Source organism: Acanthopagrus latus, chromosome 6 (assembly GCF_904848185.1).
Source record: "Acanthopagrus latus isolate v.2019 chromosome 6, fAcaLat1.1, whole genome shotgun sequence".
Lineage (NCBI taxonomy): Eukaryota > Metazoa > Chordata > Actinopteri > Spariformes > Sparidae > Acanthopagrus > Acanthopagrus latus.
Window position 1 is genome coordinate 9,605,064 of NC_051044.1, and position 17,560 is coordinate 9,622,623.

Below are 17,560 nucleotides of genomic sequence, written 5' to 3' on the forward strand. Positions count from 1 at the left end.
CTCTAATTGCACTGGGCAGATTCATTGACACCAAAAGTTTTTAAACGTTTTTTTTTTTTAACTTTCGCTGTCTCTTCCAGGTGCGGAAGACGAGCCAGGCAGCACTGCTTGTTCTGTTGGAGCAGGGCCTCATCTCTAAAGCTGATATGGAGACCAAAGTTTGTCCAGTTCTGCTTGAACTCACAGAACCAAGCAGCGACGATGACTACAAAATTGAAGCAGTTGCTGTAAGAAACCTGTCTTATATATTTTTCCAAGCAAAAGATTTGGTAAAAATAGAATTTAATTTAAATTTATTGAATCAATTCATCAAAAATTGTCATCTGCAATGTCCAAGTTCAAAGTTTAATGTGATTAATATTTATAATCTGTTGTTTTTATATTGTATCACTTAATGAAATTCTGCACCCTGAACATTACACTTAAATCTCTCCATGTGTCTCCTCTGACAGATCATGTGTAAGGTTGTCACCATGTTGAGCAAAGACACAGTTGAGCATCTATTGCTGCCTCGCTTCTGTGACCTGTGCAGCGACGCCAGGCTCTTCCAAGTTCGCAAGGTAATGACCTCCATACCATTGTCATCTCCTCCAAGGTCGAGATACTCTGTGGTTAAGACCCACTAGGTGTTCAGTTTCTGGCTGCATTCACAGCTGGGTAAAGAGTTATTTATGCTTGACTTTAACTGCGTTCCTTCAGGATAAATTCAATAACACTGTGCGTCAGCCTTAATTCTGTTTTGCGCATCACCTGAGCCAAGACCACGCTGTTGTTTTTCTGTGGGGAATGTTAATTCTTGGGCTGTATCTGGTGCCAGCTGGAGATCTGTATTTAGGTGGTCAAACATGGTAAATATTTTTTTGAGGTCTTATGTGTTTGTTAGACTTTGTTTTGTCCTTTGTGTAATCCCCCTTTTCTCTGAAGCTTAAGTTTAAATTTTGTGAATTGCTGCTTTAGACCAAAACAAGCATGAAAATCTTCATTTCATACAATGAGCAGCAATCAGAATCACAGTATCCAAACTAATTTAATGAACTGTACACTTAGTTACTGACAGAAATGTTACTGGTAGTACTGTTGGTTGCTGAATGTTATGCTTAGAACAGGAACATAGGTTTATCACAAGAGTAAAAAATATACTGATGTTTATGTATTTGCTGATGAACACTTTCTGTGTGTGCAATAATCCCATGAATGTGCAAATATTGACAGATAAAATCTGTCCAACTAATATATCTATTGTTGGGCTGTAGTTGAATTTACAGTTAATTTAAACCTTGAAACAAATATGATCCATTAACTGTTTAAAACCACTGAGGTTTAGTGCGGCGTTTCATATGAAACTCTCTATGGCAGACTTTTTCTTTATACATGGAAACTGAATTCACACGGTTATGTAAATACTGCAAGAACAAAATGCAAACTATCCTCAAGACATCACACCTAAACAAATGCACACGGAGCATGTTGCTTAGCGACCAGAGCATACTAGAGTGAGATGATATATAGATCCTTCAGAAATCTGGATCAAGAGTCGAATTAGTAACTTTGAACAGTTTATGTATTAATAATGTTATTTTGATCATGAGTTTTCCTTTTCATTGTATTTGAATTGGCATCTTTTTGAGTGCTTTGTAAATCTTTAATCTCTAATGGAGTTTTATGGTTTAAAATAAATGTTATGTACTGCTATTTGGCACATAAACTTTGCCTTGTTCATTACTATGTTTGTTTTGTGTGTCACAGGTCTGTGCAGCCAATTTTGGAGAGTTTTGTTCCATTGTGGGTCAGGAAGCCACAGAAAAACTACTGGTGAGAAACTTGAGATTTCTTTTTCAAGGACTGAAAAATTCAAAACCACATTTATGGCTTCATTATGTAACACAAACATTTAACGTCAGTGTTCCTCAAGAATTTCCTGAGGGAAGTCTTAAAACAATACATCAACTCAGCTGTGTGTATTTGCAGTGCAGTTAAAGTGCTGTCATGTGACCTGTATATGTTTTTTCTATTCATAGGTCAGTTTCTTTGCACCCCTGCTGCTATAATGATGTGGTTTTGTTTTAACATAGATGCCCAAGTTCTTCGATCTGTGCTCAGACAGTCTGTGGGGCATCAGGAAAGCCTGTGCCGAGTGCTTCATGATGGTCTCAAATTCCACCTCTCCTGAGGTGCGACGTGCAAAATTGTCTCCCCTGTTCATCAGCCTCATCAGTGACCAGTCCCGCTGGGTAAGACACAAACACACACACACACACACACACACACACACACACACACACACACAGGAAACACTCTAATACGCTTGCTTAAAAATGACAAGCACATTTTTGTGTAACTTCCTCTGTACTATGATGAAAATAGTGCAGGTGTAGATCTAGATTCTAGAAGTATTTTTTCTTCACCACTGTATTTACCTTCTAGTTCCTGATTTTAAAGTGTGTCCTTTACCTTCATTTAGATTATAGTTCTTTGTAAAGAAAAAAAGAATCTTCGCTCGAAAACAAGTTTAAAATTGAGCGTGAAAAAGATTATCAACGTAGCTTGAAGCTTGAAGAGTGTCAGTATTTATGTCTGAAAGGGTCTGCAGACTAAAGTCCAATCTCTACATCTGTGTGGGTCCATGTGACAAACATTTTGCCATCTACCCATGTCCATGAGGGTCCACAGGGAGCTGAAAGTCTATGACCACATGAACAGTTTGTACTGGAACATGTGTGAACTTGTCTGTGCATGCAGACACCCATTGCACTATAAAGAGAGCTGCAGCTCCACTGTCCATGTCAGTGTACTATTTTGGATGGTATCCAGCCCTTTAAACAGTGCCTCAATCAAATAATCCTGTTCAGGTTTAGATCTTGAGCAAATGAGCATGAGCTTTAGGGTTATGGAGAGCCTTCCGTAAGTGCTGGCTGGTGGCCAAACAGCCAAGTACTCATTTAAATCTAATCACTCAGATTAAGATTTGGGATTGAAAACATGTTCCACGTTTAAATAATCTGGTTAATTTTTGTAGAATAAAAGTGCATATATGTTTCTGGTAAAAATAGATAAATAAATAGATCAACCAACATTGTGACATGCCTTATCTTTTAAACCTTAATAATATATCTAATAATGTATGATAATTATTTGAGAGGAAATGGATATTCTCCTCCTAGCATGTTTTCTTATGGTTTGTGCCAACATGGCTACTGCTAATGACCTGGCTACTGTCCAAAGCAAGAATCCCAGTTTGACCTAGAATATGTGATCACAGTGCTGTGAAATCACAAGTAATCAACCAGATGTATTAATATGTACAAAGGTTTTGTTACTTAATGATCTAGTTGAAAGAATACAAAGTTGTTCAGTCTTGTTTCATGTTCATTTCTATCACTCGCGAGGTTTATTTTATTTTGCAGTCTAGAGTTCCATCGTTACCTGGGGATAGCAGCCTGGTAAATGGTCCCTCTTCCTGTTTTGTCATATAAGCTTCCTTTGTGCCGCAATGCAGCCTTAATTTTTGCAAGAAAAGTTGAGCCCAGTGGCAGACAGAATAGCATAGTGAAAGCAAGGTTTATAGGGAACCAGTCACCATCACCAATGTGCAATTGTTTGATTTTTATACAGCCGTTACACTGTGCAATCAGTATTTGCTTCAAAATATTATTCTATTGCCAGTTTAAGAGTGTTAAACTGTTGTCATGATGAAACTGAGGAGATTTCTCTCTGCCACACTATCAGGTGCGACAAGCTGCCTTTCAGTCTCTGGGGCGTTTCATCTCCACCTTTGCCAATCCCTCCAGCACAGGCCTTTACTTCAGAGAGGATGGCACCCTACTAGAGGTCCCCAGGTGTACATTGGACAGGTAAGAAAACCTGGCATTCATCAGCACTACAACAACTTGCATGTATGTACAGCTTTCGGCTTACTTTGATAAATTATTTTTCAGTTTGTTCAACCCCATGTTCTCTTTTTTTGTTAGCAAATCAAATCATGTAAAATTTTCATTTCATTCAGTGAATATGTACGTTCATTCAGTTAATATAGTGACATGCTTTGGAGTCACAAAAGTATGAATTTGTATTTGAACAGTTGAATCCTGGTCATAATTAACTGGGTGTCATCAGGTCAGACCAGTTTTTTCCTCTGACTGCAGAGATGGGGAAATGATACAGAAAATACTTTTGTTTCATCTTTAATTTCTGATTCCTTTTACTTGGAAAGTCGTGGCACTTTCATAGAGGTACTTGATAGAGTCTTAAGTGTTCTCATTAATGCTTGAATTTACACTAAACAAGGGGTTGAGGCGTGTTTCTGTTTCTGTCAATGGTGAGATTGTATTGTTTTAGATGTGAGGATTACTTTACCTTTTTCTTAATCTCTTTTCAGCGACTGCTCCCTAAACTCTCTGAACTGCTCGAACATTAGCGGCTGCCACACGGACAGAACCCTCGCTCACACGCCTCCCAATCAGGATGGCCGTGCCACACCATCCCCTGAGCATGTATCGACTGCTGACAGCGAGGATATGCACAACTTTGATGACAGCCACACTTCTGTTCCCAGAGAGATGCGCGATGGTTTCTCCCACATGGTGTCAAACAGCAGCACTGGCCCTAAAACTACAAACAACGCTACGAACACAAAAGAAACAGAGCACACAGACGAGAACTTTAACTCTTTCCACTACTGGAGATCTCCTTTACCTGACATCAGCGGGGAGCTAGAGATGCTAAGTTGTCAAAAATCAATGGAGGTGATAGAGAATCAGGAGAACAAAGAGGAGGAGGCTGAACCTGGAAATAATAGTCCTGACCCAAAGTTCAGCCCTGGCCAAGCTACCAGTGACCAGATCCAGAAGGTCTTGGACTGTTTGCAACCGCACATGGATGACCCTGATGTGCAAGGTGGGTATACAGACCCAGAATATGTATGATTAGCTGCAGAGTTTTTGAATGTAGCTGAGCTGTATATGTGAATCTACTTTCAGCTCAAGTCCAGGTGTTGTCAGCAGCTCTGAAGGCAGCACAACTTGACAGCCCGACAGACGACAGCCCAGCTGAACCCCAGCCAGAGGAGCAGCCTGAGAGCAGTGACAACAATGAAAGCCCGTCAGTGGAGAGCAAATCTGTGGAGGTTCAGTCAGAGACTCAAGAGAGTCCAGAGGAAGAGGAGCAGATGATGGAAACTCCCCCAGCTTCGGAGTCGAGCCCTGTCCAAGAGCAAGGAGACGAGGAGACGCAGACGGAGCCCCTGGAGGACCAGGAGGAACAAGAGGACCAGGAGGACCAGGAGGACCAGGAAGACCAGGAAGACCAGGAAGACCGGGAACAGTCTCCTCCTGGATCCCCTGTTCTGGTACAAAATAATTCAGATCTTTGCAGTGTGTAAAGTCAGCTGCTGTACGTTACATGGCTGAGGCGTGAACTCAGTAACTACATGTATTTTTTACTTGATGTGAAGGGGTTAATGAGAGTAATGCAATAGGAGCCTACAGTGTAGGTTTTGGTTTCTATCTCCAGATCAGATTTATGTGTGTAACCGTAAAAAGTCAGCTTATCTAATTCGTCCTGACTGTGAGGGATAGTTTTGACCTGCTTTGACTTACTGAGGACTGACACACATGCAAACAACTGCACAGCTATCACCTGATTCTGATTTAGAGTGTAATCCCGATTGCTGTGCTGAAATGTGTGACATCAGCTTTTTTTCTGACTGAGCTACAACCATTTCAAACTAGTCTAAGAAGAGAGGACGAGTAGACAAACACAGAAATCTTTCTTGGAAAATGACCAAAGCCTCATTTCTCATTTGAGCAGAAAACTTTCATGTAGGACTTAATCACTCAGAGTAAGAAGTCAGTTTACTTAAGCATATAGACTCATGTTGAGTTGACTTTGCTTGTTTCTTAACTCTCAACCTTCTCCGCTGGGATCAGAATCTTTAAGGAGAAAACACAATCGGACCAGTCATGGTTCTTGTCCAATCAGTTTTGATGGTAAATGTAGTTCTGCTCTCCTGTTGCCGAGCCCTGCCAGCTGTGCCTACACGTACCAAGATGAAGCGTGTGTCCTCGCGCATAAAATCATCTGAACGCATGTTTTGGGATGCCATTTTGCTTGTTGGAAAAATAGCTAGTTTAACAGCAAGAGAACAACTTTTGTGTATGAGCCACAGCATGCCTGATGAATACCCAGAAGCTAAATCTAAGCTGAAATAAATAGCTTGTTCGTTCTTCCTTAACACTGATTACATCACTGGTGTTGGAAGAAAAACAGATTTGGCAGCAGGGGAACTCAGATTTCATGGTCAATACAGCATGTACTGAGGGTCTTTTTGCTTCAGTTGACTACATTTACCATCAACACTGATTTGACATCCACATTAAACATGTGACATTTTCTTCTTTAATGCACAGCTATAAATCCAGCTTTTGGTCTTGTGCTTCGATGGAGAATTCAGAGACTGAAGAATAAGTATAGCTGCGTTAATGTTTAGTGTGTTTGCCTGTTTCTTAATTGTGTGTGTGTGTGGTTTTGTATTGTCCTCAGGAGTCTGAACTAATTGAGAGTGTGGAGGAGGAGGGAAAGGAAGACTCCGCAAATAGCCCAGTGCCTGAGGATAAGCCTAAGATCCAGGTCAGTCAGCACTTCTGTCATATATCCTGGAAGTATTGATCAGAGCCTTGCAGATGATATTGATTTAGACAGACATGGATTATTAGATGCATCTTTTCCCTGCATCCCCACCTTTCCTCTTTGACTATCAAACCTCTGTGATCTCTTGTTCTGTCTCCAGAATGTAATCCCTCAGCAGCTGTTGGATCAGTACCTCTCTATGACGGACCCGGCGAGGGCCCAGACGGTGGATACAGAGATTGCCAAACACTGTGCCTTCAGCCTGCCAGGGGTTGCGCTCACTCTGGGACGACAGAACTGGCACTGCCTCAAGGACACGTATGAAACCCTCGCTACTGATGTGCAGGTAGGCAGAGAAAAGGGAAATTATGATGATAATGAATAGCTGCTGATTGTAAAGCTACCAAAAAAAAAACTGAACTTGTGTAGGTTCAGAGTTTGGTCACACTGAAATAGACTGTTTTAACAGTGTTGTAAAAATGTGATATCCAGTTGGAAAAGCTGAATCACCAGTGACAAAGCAGCTTTTGTAGCAGAGGTTTGTATTTGAAGACCCTGCGTGATTAAGGTTACGGTTGTGTTAGCTTCCTCCATGAATAAAAGCTTGATGCCAAAATATGTCAGAGTTTGGTCTAAAATGACCATGCCATGACAATAGTTATTTTAATTGTTTAAAGATAGAGTGCCTTTTTAATTTCTTCAAAAGGTGTATATTTGGACTTTTGAATGGATTTTTATCTAGATCTATTCATCTTCAGATTTACAAATCATATCGTTGTATTTACATTTTACGCCACATCCAAACCTCTTTTGGAATCCGGGTTCTTGAGTAACTAATTAAAATAAATACAACTGACCTGATTGATATGATAGAAAATGATTGAACATACTAGAGTTAACTAAGAGACCCATTTTTTTGTCCTTGGTTGTGGCATGGCAGGAACCTATGTCCTCATGTCATCTCTCTGTCTTTGTATCATCAGAGTTTTCTTAAACTTAATATGAGATATGCTGCTGACACACAAGGTTAAGGTTAAATATCAATTGAGCTTGTGTAGTGTAATTTTATTCTTGAAGGTCATGTATTTTTTGTTTATATTGTGTACAACTTGGTTGTATTGATGCTGTTTTGATGCTCAGCAGTAACCCTTCTGTGTCTGTTCCTCCTGTTCCTCCTCTGCAACATGCATTTTGTTAGTAATTACCTCCTCGGCTTGACTTTGGTAACATAGTGCTGGTAATAATGTGTTGCTTAAGGACGTGAGAAAGAAAGGGAAATGTACGCGAGGAGAGATTGCCTCACTTCACAGCAGCAGGGACAGTGTGACAGCACTCAGTCACACTGTTGCTCATTACTTCATCACAGCACTGAATGTCACTGTTAGCATGAAAGCGTTGCTTTGTACGAGGATTCAGGCCAGTCACTGAAGCAGTTCAGATAAATGGCTTCAGAGTTTCTCAGTAGCATTTAGTCAACACTTTTCCTGAATGATCAGTAGATATGAGTACATTATTTGGTCATTGATTCCTAGCTTAAGAAAAAGATTTGATGGCTCATGTGGTGATCTTTTTATATTTCTTTTCCTCCTCTCAGTGGAAGGTGCGACGTACGCTGGCTTTCTCCATCCATGAGCTGGCAGTAATTCTTGGAGACCAGCTGACAGCAGCTGATCTGGTGCCTATCTTCAACGGTTTCCTGAAAGACCTGGACGAAGTCCGCATTGGTGTGCTCAAACATCTCTATGACTTCCTCAAGGTGAGATTATAGTACACGCTGCTGAATGAAGTGCGATAACACTTTTCAGAAACACTGTTGTTATGAGATTGTTAGATGACAGAGAAGGACTCAGATTGCATCGTTTGCATTAGTTTTAGTTCCCGGTTGAAGAAGAATATCACAGCTGGGTTTATTGTTTTCCAGGTAGTGAACTCAGATGGTTCATGTGATTGTTTTTCTTGTTGCAGCTGCTTCACGCAGACAAGAGGAGAGAATATCTGTACCAGCTGCAGGAGTTCATGGTGACGGACAACAGTCGCAACTGGAGATTCAGATACGAGTTGGCAGAGTATGTCGCCTTTTCCTCTTCCTCTTTAGGAAATAATCACATTTTATTTGACTCTCAGCCACACTGGCTTGTAGACACTAAAGCAGAACTGAATTTGAACACTGACTTGAATTCTGTTCCTCTGATACTGTATGGGTTAGTTTTAGAATATTCCAAATTGCAGTTAATTTGATTATAATCATTTGTAATTACTTTATCTTAATACTAAATGGAAAGTCTGTATAACCCTCATGTGTGCCTGACTAAAGTGTCCCCTCTCTCTGACCTTCCAGGCAACTGATCCTGATCATAGAGTTGTACAGCCACTACGATGTGTATGACTACCTCAGACAGATAGCGCTCACACTCTGCTCTGACAAAGTGTCAGAGGTCAGGTGGATCTCGTACAAACTGGTGAGTGTATGATTGTGAATCTGAGTTTTTGTTGCTGGTGGGGGGGACATACACCTGCTAAGTTCTTATTTGTTAAGTTTGACATTTTGGAAAAACTCATTTTGGAGAAACTCACCCATTAAATCCAACACTGGCCTCTGCACTTGATAAATTGAAGACAGAAACATTCACCATGGATTTTGTGGAAACCTTAATTTTAAAGTCTGTTATTCCCACTTGTGGTTTCAGGTTGTGGAGATCCTCCAGAAGCTGTATGCATGTGGTGCTGATGATCTGGGCCTGAACTTCATCAATGAGCTCACCGTCAGGTTCTGCCACTGTCCCAAGTGGGTGGGACGGCAGGCGTTTGCCTTCATCTGCCAGGTCTGTAGTGCTTATATCCCAGATAGCTGCCTGCACTTCTAATAGTTGTCAGAGTTATTGCTCACAAGATAGCAAAGTTGTAACTCTCATGAGTGTAGGGATGAAGCTTTCATCCCATTTATGGTTCTTGGAACATTTTTATTTCCATGTCCTTTTGAATTTCTCTCTAAAAACATCTCTGTGGCAGGTAACAATTTTCAGCAATTATGTTTTAATTATATAATTCATTATGATATTATGTTTTGATTGGCTGCGTATAAGTGGATTGTAACGTGATGCTAAAAATGCAACCTTGCTGAGAAGATTTGTTGAAGTTGTTCAGTGCTGCTGGACTGTGAAATTCTTTTGGAGGACTCGGGTTGGATTTTCTGTGACAGTCCAAAGGATGTGACTTTATACATGTTCTCGAGCGCCTCGTCTGTTCTGTCTAGTGCTCTCTGTTTGGGCCGGTAATGTTACATCCTTATTTTGCCTTGCTATTCTGTATGCAAAATATAGGCAAAATGTGCTAATCTGAAAAAGGAGTCCATCTTTCTCGTTTCACTTTTAAGCCGACAGCAGAGGTAGTAACAGAGCTAGATCAGCAGTATTGCAGGATCTCTGTTAAAAGGCTGAGAGTTTCATCTTTACAAATGTCTCTAGTGTCGCTTCTTGTTGAGTTTTGCTGTCTGTAACACTAGCCTGCCTGTTTGCCTGTGTTTTAATGTTTCTTGGTGTTTTCTGCAGGCCATAGTGGAGGAGGACTGTATGCCCATGGACCAGTTCAGCCAGCACCTCCTGCCCAGCCTGCTCAGCCTCTCCTCAGACCCGGTTGCCAATGTCCGCGTACTGGTAGCCAAGGCTCTACGACAGAGTGTCATGGAGAAAGGTACAATAACATAATAATAATAATAATTATGATATTTTTACATTACACACATCCTCTGCCAGGTTTTTACTTTGAATTAATCTTGTGTTTTGTGTTCAGCATACTTCAAGGAGCCTGGCTGTGCCTATTCTGACGAGCTGGAGGAGACTGTGATGGCTCTGCAGTCCGACAAGGACCGGGACGTCCGCTTCTTCGCCAGCCTGGACCCCAACAAAGGCCTGATGGATACGGCTCCCTTGATCTAACACGCCTCACAGCCCCACCTGCCTGTCTACCTACCTGTCTGTCTGACTGATGCACAGTCAGCATAACCTGCAAACACCAGCACCTGACCAGATCCCCCACCAACCACTCGCCTGCTGGGCAGACCTACACCAACGACCACTTGAGAATCAGCTGTTCAGTCTACAGTATAAAAGTATGAGCATGCTCAAACAACACAACGGTCTCTGGTTGGGCACTACATAGCGCACATTGCATTCACAACACAAATGCGTACTTCTCAGAGGTTTCCGAAAATGAGCAGGACTCAGAGGTTAGCTGCTCCACTTTGTTGGAGCTGCAGCATTTACGCCTGAACTTCTTCCCATCCTCCTCCACACTAACACTGACTCAATCCTTCCCCCCCAATCACAGACTTGTAAAACTACGACGGGCTCTCTCTCTCTTTCTCTCCAAAGCTAATTGTAAGCTTGATATTAAATTGCTGAAATGATTTTTTTTTTTCTTAATTCTTCTTTTTTGTGGATTTTTCTTAACGAACAAGCGGGCGAGGCCTGCCTGACTCTGACGTGTGCACTAACTCAGGGGGACTCATTTGAACCTAAACAGCATTATTAGCCTACATGATAAGCAGCAGCAGCTCCTGGATCCCTGGTGAATAAAACCTCCAGCTGTCTGAGCAACAGACCAGCCAAACCAAGTAGCTCTGCTGGTGTCTGTCACCTCATCTCCTCCTAAAGTTTCCCTCAGACGTCCTTTTTGTCTTCTGAGATGTCCTCTGGGTTATTGTCTGTTCCTTCTCTGATTCACTCTCTTATCTCTGCATTTCTTCACCTGGTCTTCATGGGCCGATGAAACCACTACTACTGCACAGAAACAACAGTGATTCTGCCACTCAGCGTTATTAAAACCATATCTTTTTTTGAAAGAACACCTAAACAAACTGTTTGCGCCCTCCCTCTTTTCCCTCCGCTCGTGTCTGTTTACCAAAAATGTGACACACCGCGTCTCCCGAACGGCTGGAGACTAATGAAATACCTCTGTGTGGACATGACTGGCCAGTGTGTCGTACATGTAGAGGGACATCTGCGCTCCAAACAGGCTCTGAATGTCCTTGATGGGTGAATTTTTTTTTTTGAGCGATTCTGTGGTGTTGACTGCAACATCTTAAGGGCTCATGACGAAGTGACACAGGGTGACGTAAAGAGGAAGACAGCAAGCACACTGTTGGAATATGCATGTCCCCCCCCCCCCCCCCCCTCATCTTTATCCCCCTTGTGTATAGTCTCTTCCTTACGGTTGACCTCCTGATGTTTAATTATGTGACCATGGTAGCTTTCAGTGGATCTGACTGACCAGTTGTACAGTAGGAATTAGGAAATGGCTGTGTGATGAAACTGAAAAGCCAGCTGATCATTATTTCCCTGTCTTGGTGGAATGATTTAAAGTATGAGGTTTCTCAGAACTCTTTGTACAGCTTAAACCTGTGGAGAACAGTACTGTATGTGTTTATGGAACCAAGGCCAGTGTAGTCGAGATGTGAGTGCGTGTGTGTGTGTGAATATTGGGAGCAGCCACCAAGTCACTTTTTGTAGTCTTTCGAGCTCGTTGGTTTCCCCTCTGTTGTAAATGGTAACCCTTTTTTTTTTTTTTTTTTTTGAACATAGACATAACTCGAGAACTTAAGCTGATTGTGGTGTGTGCTGTGCATCTCAAGTCTTTCTTCCTTCGAAAGGAGAGCTCACCGCGGTAATGGCGGTGTCTACTCATCTCGTCTGTCTGCGATTTTGTGTCCATCTCATTTTTTTTATGTAGTAGAACAGTTAATATATACATTTTATGAAAATTATTTTTCTTTTCAATTATGCACCACTGTTCAAAGATTTTATATCCTAACTTTACAAAATTTACAACCTTTGTAATATTCAATGGTTTCTTTTAAAAAGACATTTTATGTAATGTTATTTTTAGTATTCTGTAATTAAAATGATGAAAATTACGATGTTGTGCTCAAGTTTTTGTATTGTAATTTTTGTACTGTTGAAGACAGCTTCAGTCAGCTGTGATACAGAAGTTGGAAGCTGTTTGATAATGAAAAACAGTCTTATCAGTTAATCTGCGAGGTGATGATTGCACACAAAGTAAGTAGCTGTGTTGCTGGGTTTTCTGTGGCAAAGATTTTAATTTAAAAAAAAAAGTGTTGAAGCAGTACGCTATGTTCTAAAAGAGAACGCTGTCTTTTGGAAATGAAAGACAAGAAACCCAACAAACTATATATTTCAAGGTTTCAGGCACAAAATATTTAATCTATTTAAATGTGCCACAGCGTTGGTGGCAAACATACTTTTTTCTTTACTCGGGTAGAGATACTCATAAGAGATGAAGGTAAAAGTACCGATTAAACTTCTTTTTCTAAAGTAGAAGTACAGGCTCTCACTGTACTCAAAGTATAAAAGTATTCCTCAAGGTTTTGTTACTTTCCTAATCTTTGGAAGTTGTCTTCCCTTTAAGGCTGCAACAAAGTATATCTGGCAACTGTTGATTATCATATTTCTTATTTTAAGGAACATTTTTAAACATCTGGTAACAGATTCTCTAGGGTGAGGATTTGTTGCTTTTCTGTTTTTATACAATTGTAAACTGAGTATCTTTGGTTAGAACTGTTGGTTGACATTTTTATATAAAGAAAGTTTAAGAATAACTGCAAATTGCAGCCATATTTTAGATGGATTTTAGATTTTAGAGATGCATCTGCCAATTTCATCCATTTGTGGATCAACAGTCTTGACCACAAAATGTCAGGAAATATGTGAAAAAAAATGTCTTGCACCACTTTCCAGAGTCCAGGGTAACATCTTCAGTTTCCCTATTTTATCCAACCAAAAACAGAATAAACTCAAAAGACATTCTGTTTATTATGATTAAAATAAGATAGAAAGATAGACATCCTTTTTAAAAAAAATATTTTAAAAGCTGCAACCAGCTATTTTTTTGGCATGTTTGCTTGACATAAAATGATAAAATCATCATTATCAGTTCAGTTTACTTTCCTCCTCTTCCCCACATTGATTTCTGCCCATGCAGCTCCCATGCAGCAGATGAAAACTCTTAACTTTTGTCCTTTGGTCTCATCTCCTTTTAAAGAGCAGCAGCTTGCGGTCCCATGCAGTGCTGCCGAAGCTCTGGATGAGTTCCATGCCACAGTTAGTCTCCAGATGCTCAGTTGAATGCGCTGCTATGTCCCCTCGGATCTTCAGGGTCTTAAAGTGGTCAAAGTCTGAGCGGCCCAGCTTTCTCAGCCGCCGGGCCGCAGAGCGGTAGCACTTCCAGGGCTGTGCCTCCAGCAGCAGGTGCTGGCTGATGGAGGCCAGGCGAGAGAGCAGCTGCAGCAGGCCAGAGTCTCCATGGTTCAGGTGGACCCACATGGTGACAGCCAGGCACAGACACAGGTGGAAGTGGGAGCAGCCCTGCTGGTCCAGGTAATCCTGCAGCTGCTGTGTGTCTTCAGTGATGTCCAGAGGGATGAAGGAGATGCTGTTAGGAAGAGGATTGGTCTGCTGAGCCCGCTGAATGAGGATCTCATCCAAGTCGAAGCCCAGGAGCTTCACTTTTCTCCCATCTGACTCTGCCCGGCTCACAGGCTGCTGCACCAGATGCCTGTAAAAGGCGACACTCAGCTCCTGACATTTACAGGAGAAATAAAAGAGTGGACAGCTTTTAATACAAATCAATACACTTTATTTAAAAAATGTGTTTTCAAATTAATAAGAGGATTTCTAAATGTCACATATGTCATGACATTTTGTTTTGATTTTTGAGTGGGTTAAATTGTGCGATGTTGTGGAAACATTTAGAAGTCATGTATATTTATATCCCTTATTAAAACACTTTTATAGACTTGCTTTTGTGTGAAATCACCTTTTTTTAAAAATAGATTTTTTCATCTATCTTTTTTTATTAAATTCCTCACGTGGGATGTTGTTTTTTCTTCTGCTTTTATTTATTCTTAATCTTTTATTCTTTTCTGTTCTTAATCTTTTTTTTAATCTGTTTTAATTCCTCTGACGTGATGTTGACTTCTTATTGTTCACTATTGATTTTATTCTTTTATGTATCTTTTTTTGCAAGACTTTTGCTCTTCCTTTCTTTTTTATGTGATATTGCCTGATTTATGGCTTTTATTCCTTAGACTCATTGTATTTTTCTTGTTTTACATTTTCTGTTCTGCCCTCTAGTTTTAACTCACCTTATTACAGGCTTCCTTGTGTTTGGCTCGACTGTTGAGTGTTTGTTCTGTAATATTGTCTTACTGGGTTTCTTGCTTGTGCTTGTTTGCCAGAGCGCTTTGTAAACTCTGCTTTCAAATGTGCTATACAAAATAAGTTTTTTTTAAAATATTTATTTATTTATTTTTTTACTATTAATCATTATTTTACTATCCACCTAAAAGAGGGTATTTAAGAGAAATGTGTGGAATATTCAAGTCCAGACTGATCAAATTTGTGCTGTTCAGAGATAGTTCACCCCTGTGTCTCAGACCCACGTACCCCTGAGTTACAGCCCACATCCAGGATCAGTGTGGTCCGGTTCTCGTCGCTGTAGCCTAAATCCTGAAGGAGTGTCGCTGGAATCAGACTCAGGCGGTTTTCCGGAGGGTTGAATGTGTAGTAGTTGATGAAGTTTCCATAAGGAGCGGCTCCCGGATCGTTTAGTTCATCGGCAGCGTCGCTACCTATCGAACATGTTGCCATTGTCATGTGTGCGCCTCCAAAATACTTCCGGGTGGAAACAGGGGCTGCGATTCAACCACGACCGAGATGCTCTCTGTGTTCGTGTCTGATTTGTTGTAGGTCTGTGTTTTTTTTGTTTGTTTTTTTAAAAAAAACCTAAAAACTAAAAAAGAAGTAGAAAATTAGTGGAAATATCTAAAATAAAAGCCACAGCAAAAATCATAGTAACGCCAGGTTCTGAATCCACTCTTCGGTACTTTTTGTACTTTGTATTTTATAAATATATCATATAAATACGGACTAAACAATAAACACATCCCTCTGAAATGTACCTCAATATTACGCAAGTTATACGTAATGTACCAGTAAATGACCAAAACCATAAAAATGCAGCTACAATGTACAGTATTGATTTTTTTTAAAAAAGTCTCCTCCGGGTCAGTAGGAGGCGCTCTGCACATTTGCTCGTAGTTTTGCCGAAGTAAGGTAAATGTCCCTCCTGTTTTTCCGTATCTTACGAAAGGAAGGTTACCAAGCTACTGTGTGCGAACTTCTCGTGCTGGCGCGCTGACATTGAGGAAAACTACGAAATCCTGCGCTTGTTTTCATCTTTTATAATAAAAGGTAAGAAAACACAAATGTAATTGTTGTCAGAGGAGAAGCGACAAAAGCGTGAGTTTGTTCTTCAGTCAGTAAAATAGCGTGTAAACTGGTGCGCATTCACAGCTGACAACTGCGTTAGCATTTAGTGACACAAGGAAAATGTTTTTATCTTGATTAGGAAGCAGAGTAGTTACTTTCACTGGACAGTAAATCAGAAGTGACTTCTTCAGATAATTCGGTGTTAAAGCAATACGATGGTCCCCTGCGCCGGACACCGGTGCCAGGATACTGATTCATTGTCAAACGCTAGAAACAAATCGCTAGTCTCAGCTATTCACAGCAGTTGTGAGGCACAAAATGGCAGTTTAAGGTTTGTAAAGGCACACAAGCAAATCTCAACTGTCTGACTAAGCTGATAAAATCATGTTTCTAGTGTTAAGTGATACATCCTGAGGCCTGTGTGGATTTTTTTGCTGTACTTACCTAGCTGTGAAAACAGCAGCGGTGGAAGACTTGTTCATATTTTTACATATATGCAGCAGGATTTAAAACATACTCATAATGATCCATTTACAGTTGTTTTCTACATTATTGGAAATAATTTACTGATGCATAAATGTGTTGGCATAATTTCAGCATTGTAGCTGGCTGCAGTGGAGCTGACTTTAAAGGGACACTGTGTAACTTTGGGGAATACCTTTTTTTTTTTTTATCAGAGGAGAAACATTGACTTAATGACTGATCCAACTTTTAACGTCACAGTGTCATGCTGTTTTACTTTGCTGTTATATTTGCAGGATCCTTCTAAGCAGAAATCTTTGAAACTTCAGTTCATTTTCCGACTTTATTTCCCCCTCAGAATGGGTTGTTTATTCAAGGGGCATTATGTAGTTTTGGGAAAGAAATTCAGAATTTCAATATTTACAAGATTAAATATTAAAATAGGGTCCCCAGAGCACTGTCTGAAGCTAGAAAGGTGGCAGGGTCTGCCACATAGAAACAAAGTAAAATGAAATTGTGTGGTCCTGTAAGTTCAGTTTGTTTATTTAGTTTGTTTAGGCATAAAATACTGCCAATTTAGATCTTTCTTACCAAGATTTTGTAATATTAATCTGCATATTCATATAGTGAAAAATACTTTTGGGATCTCAAATGAAAAACTCCTGCTTTAGTCCCTTCAGGTTTCTCATCATGCTGTCTGGAAAGCGTCTGGCTGACATCGGCTATCGAACCTTTACCGGCACGATGCTGCTGCTGACGGTCTACGGAGGCTACCTGTGTGCGATGCGAGGATACCGCTACATGGAGAGGCAGAAACAGCTGCAACTGGCAGCAGAAAACCAGGATCCTGAAGTCCTCAAAGACTGACCTCAGGTGGACTGCTGTTTTGTTCACAAATCTGGACATTTCCCATTCCTTCCCATTTTGTTTTTTGTCCAATTGCTAAATCATGAAGATGTCGATTCTTTTCGAGGCGTCAGTGAGATTTCATTGAACATGTTCACAAGAAAGATGTTTTGTTTATAAAAAACATCACAAGGCAAATTAACTAAGAAGATGTTATTTGCACCATGGCCTGTGTAAAATCTATGTTGTGATTGGCAATGTGTCAGGAATGAAGATTGCTTTAATTGTTTGTACAATAATATATTAAATGCCTTCAACAAATGGTGCAATGTAGTGTTTATAAA

At 40.5% G+C, this 17,560-nt stretch overlaps 3 protein-coding genes across 4 annotated transcripts in view; 2 read left to right on the top strand and 1 right to left on the bottom strand.

Annotated features, from left to right (window-relative positions):
- The window catches only part of ppp4r1l (protein phosphatase 4, regulatory subunit 1-like), a 17,489-nt gene extending 4,947 nt beyond the window's left edge, over window positions 1-12,542 (top strand). The window contains exons 6-21 of one of the 2 annotated variants that reach the window (XR_005075647.1): window positions 81-227; window positions 453-560; window positions 1,747-1,812; window positions 2,073-2,231; window positions 3,727-3,851; window positions 4,376-4,893; window positions 4,977-5,344; window positions 6,538-6,624; window positions 6,785-6,970; window positions 8,219-8,380; window positions 8,590-8,690; window positions 8,963-9,083; window positions 9,312-9,446; window positions 10,173-10,314; window positions 10,414-10,732; window positions 12,204-12,542. Coding sequence is in view for 1 of the 2 variants with exons in the window: in XM_037101926.1 (XP_036957821.1) it covers window positions 81-227; window positions 453-560; window positions 1,747-1,812; window positions 2,073-2,231; window positions 3,727-3,851; window positions 4,376-4,893; window positions 4,977-5,344; window positions 6,538-6,624; window positions 6,785-6,970; window positions 8,219-8,380; window positions 8,590-8,690; window positions 8,963-9,083; window positions 9,312-9,446; window positions 10,173-10,314; window positions 10,414-10,559 (2,571 nt within the window). In the remaining variant the exon portion in view is untranslated. Of the gene's footprint in view, window positions 1-80; window positions 228-452; window positions 561-1,746; window positions 1,813-2,072; window positions 2,232-3,726; window positions 3,852-4,375; window positions 4,894-4,976; window positions 5,345-6,537; window positions 6,625-6,784; window positions 6,971-8,218; window positions 8,381-8,589; window positions 8,691-8,962; window positions 9,084-9,311; window positions 9,447-10,172; window positions 10,315-10,413 lie in introns of both variants that reach the window. The other variant, XM_037101926.1, reaches the window with a different exon arrangement.
- An 885-nt stretch (window positions 12,543-13,427) lies between these two features.
- Window positions 13,428-15,353, bottom strand: LOC119021570 (pre-miRNA 5'-monophosphate methyltransferase). Its single transcript, XM_037101930.1, has 2 exons — window positions 15,084-15,353; window positions 13,428-14,216 (listed from the first exon to the last, which is right to left on the bottom strand). Exons 1-2 carry the CDS (start codon window positions 15,291-15,293, stop codon window positions 13,665-13,667), a joined length of 762 nt encoding a protein of 253 aa, XP_036957825.1. The 5' UTR covers window positions 15,294-15,353; the 3' UTR covers window positions 13,428-13,664.
- A 379-nt stretch (window positions 15,354-15,732) lies between these two features.
- LOC119021572 (cytochrome c oxidase assembly protein COX14 homolog) lies at window positions 15,733-17,538 on the top strand. The gene is made up of 2 exons (XM_037101932.1): window positions 15,733-15,890; window positions 17,042-17,538. Exon 2 carries the CDS (start codon window positions 17,061-17,063, stop codon window positions 17,235-17,237), a length of 177 nt encoding a protein of 58 aa, XP_036957827.1. The 5' UTR covers window positions 15,733-15,890; window positions 17,042-17,060; the 3' UTR covers window positions 17,238-17,538.
- The last annotated feature ends 22 nt before the right edge of the window (window positions 17,539-17,560 follow it).

What these genes read in the sequence shown, in the direction of transcription:
- LOC119021572 (XM_037101932.1), top strand. Translation starts at nt 17,061, where the DNA reads ATGCTGTCTGGAAAGCGTCTGGCTGACATCGGCTATCGAACCTTTACC.
- LOC119021570 (XM_037101930.1), bottom strand. Translation starts at nt 15,293, where the DNA reads ATGACAATGGCAACATGTTCGATAGGTAGCGACGCTGCCGATGAACTA. An exon ending in ATGTGGGCTGTAACTCAGGG is followed by an intron (nt 14,217 to 15,083) that starts GTACGTGGGTCT and finishes TGTAAATGTCAG; the next exon opens with GAGCTGAGTGTCGCCTTTTA.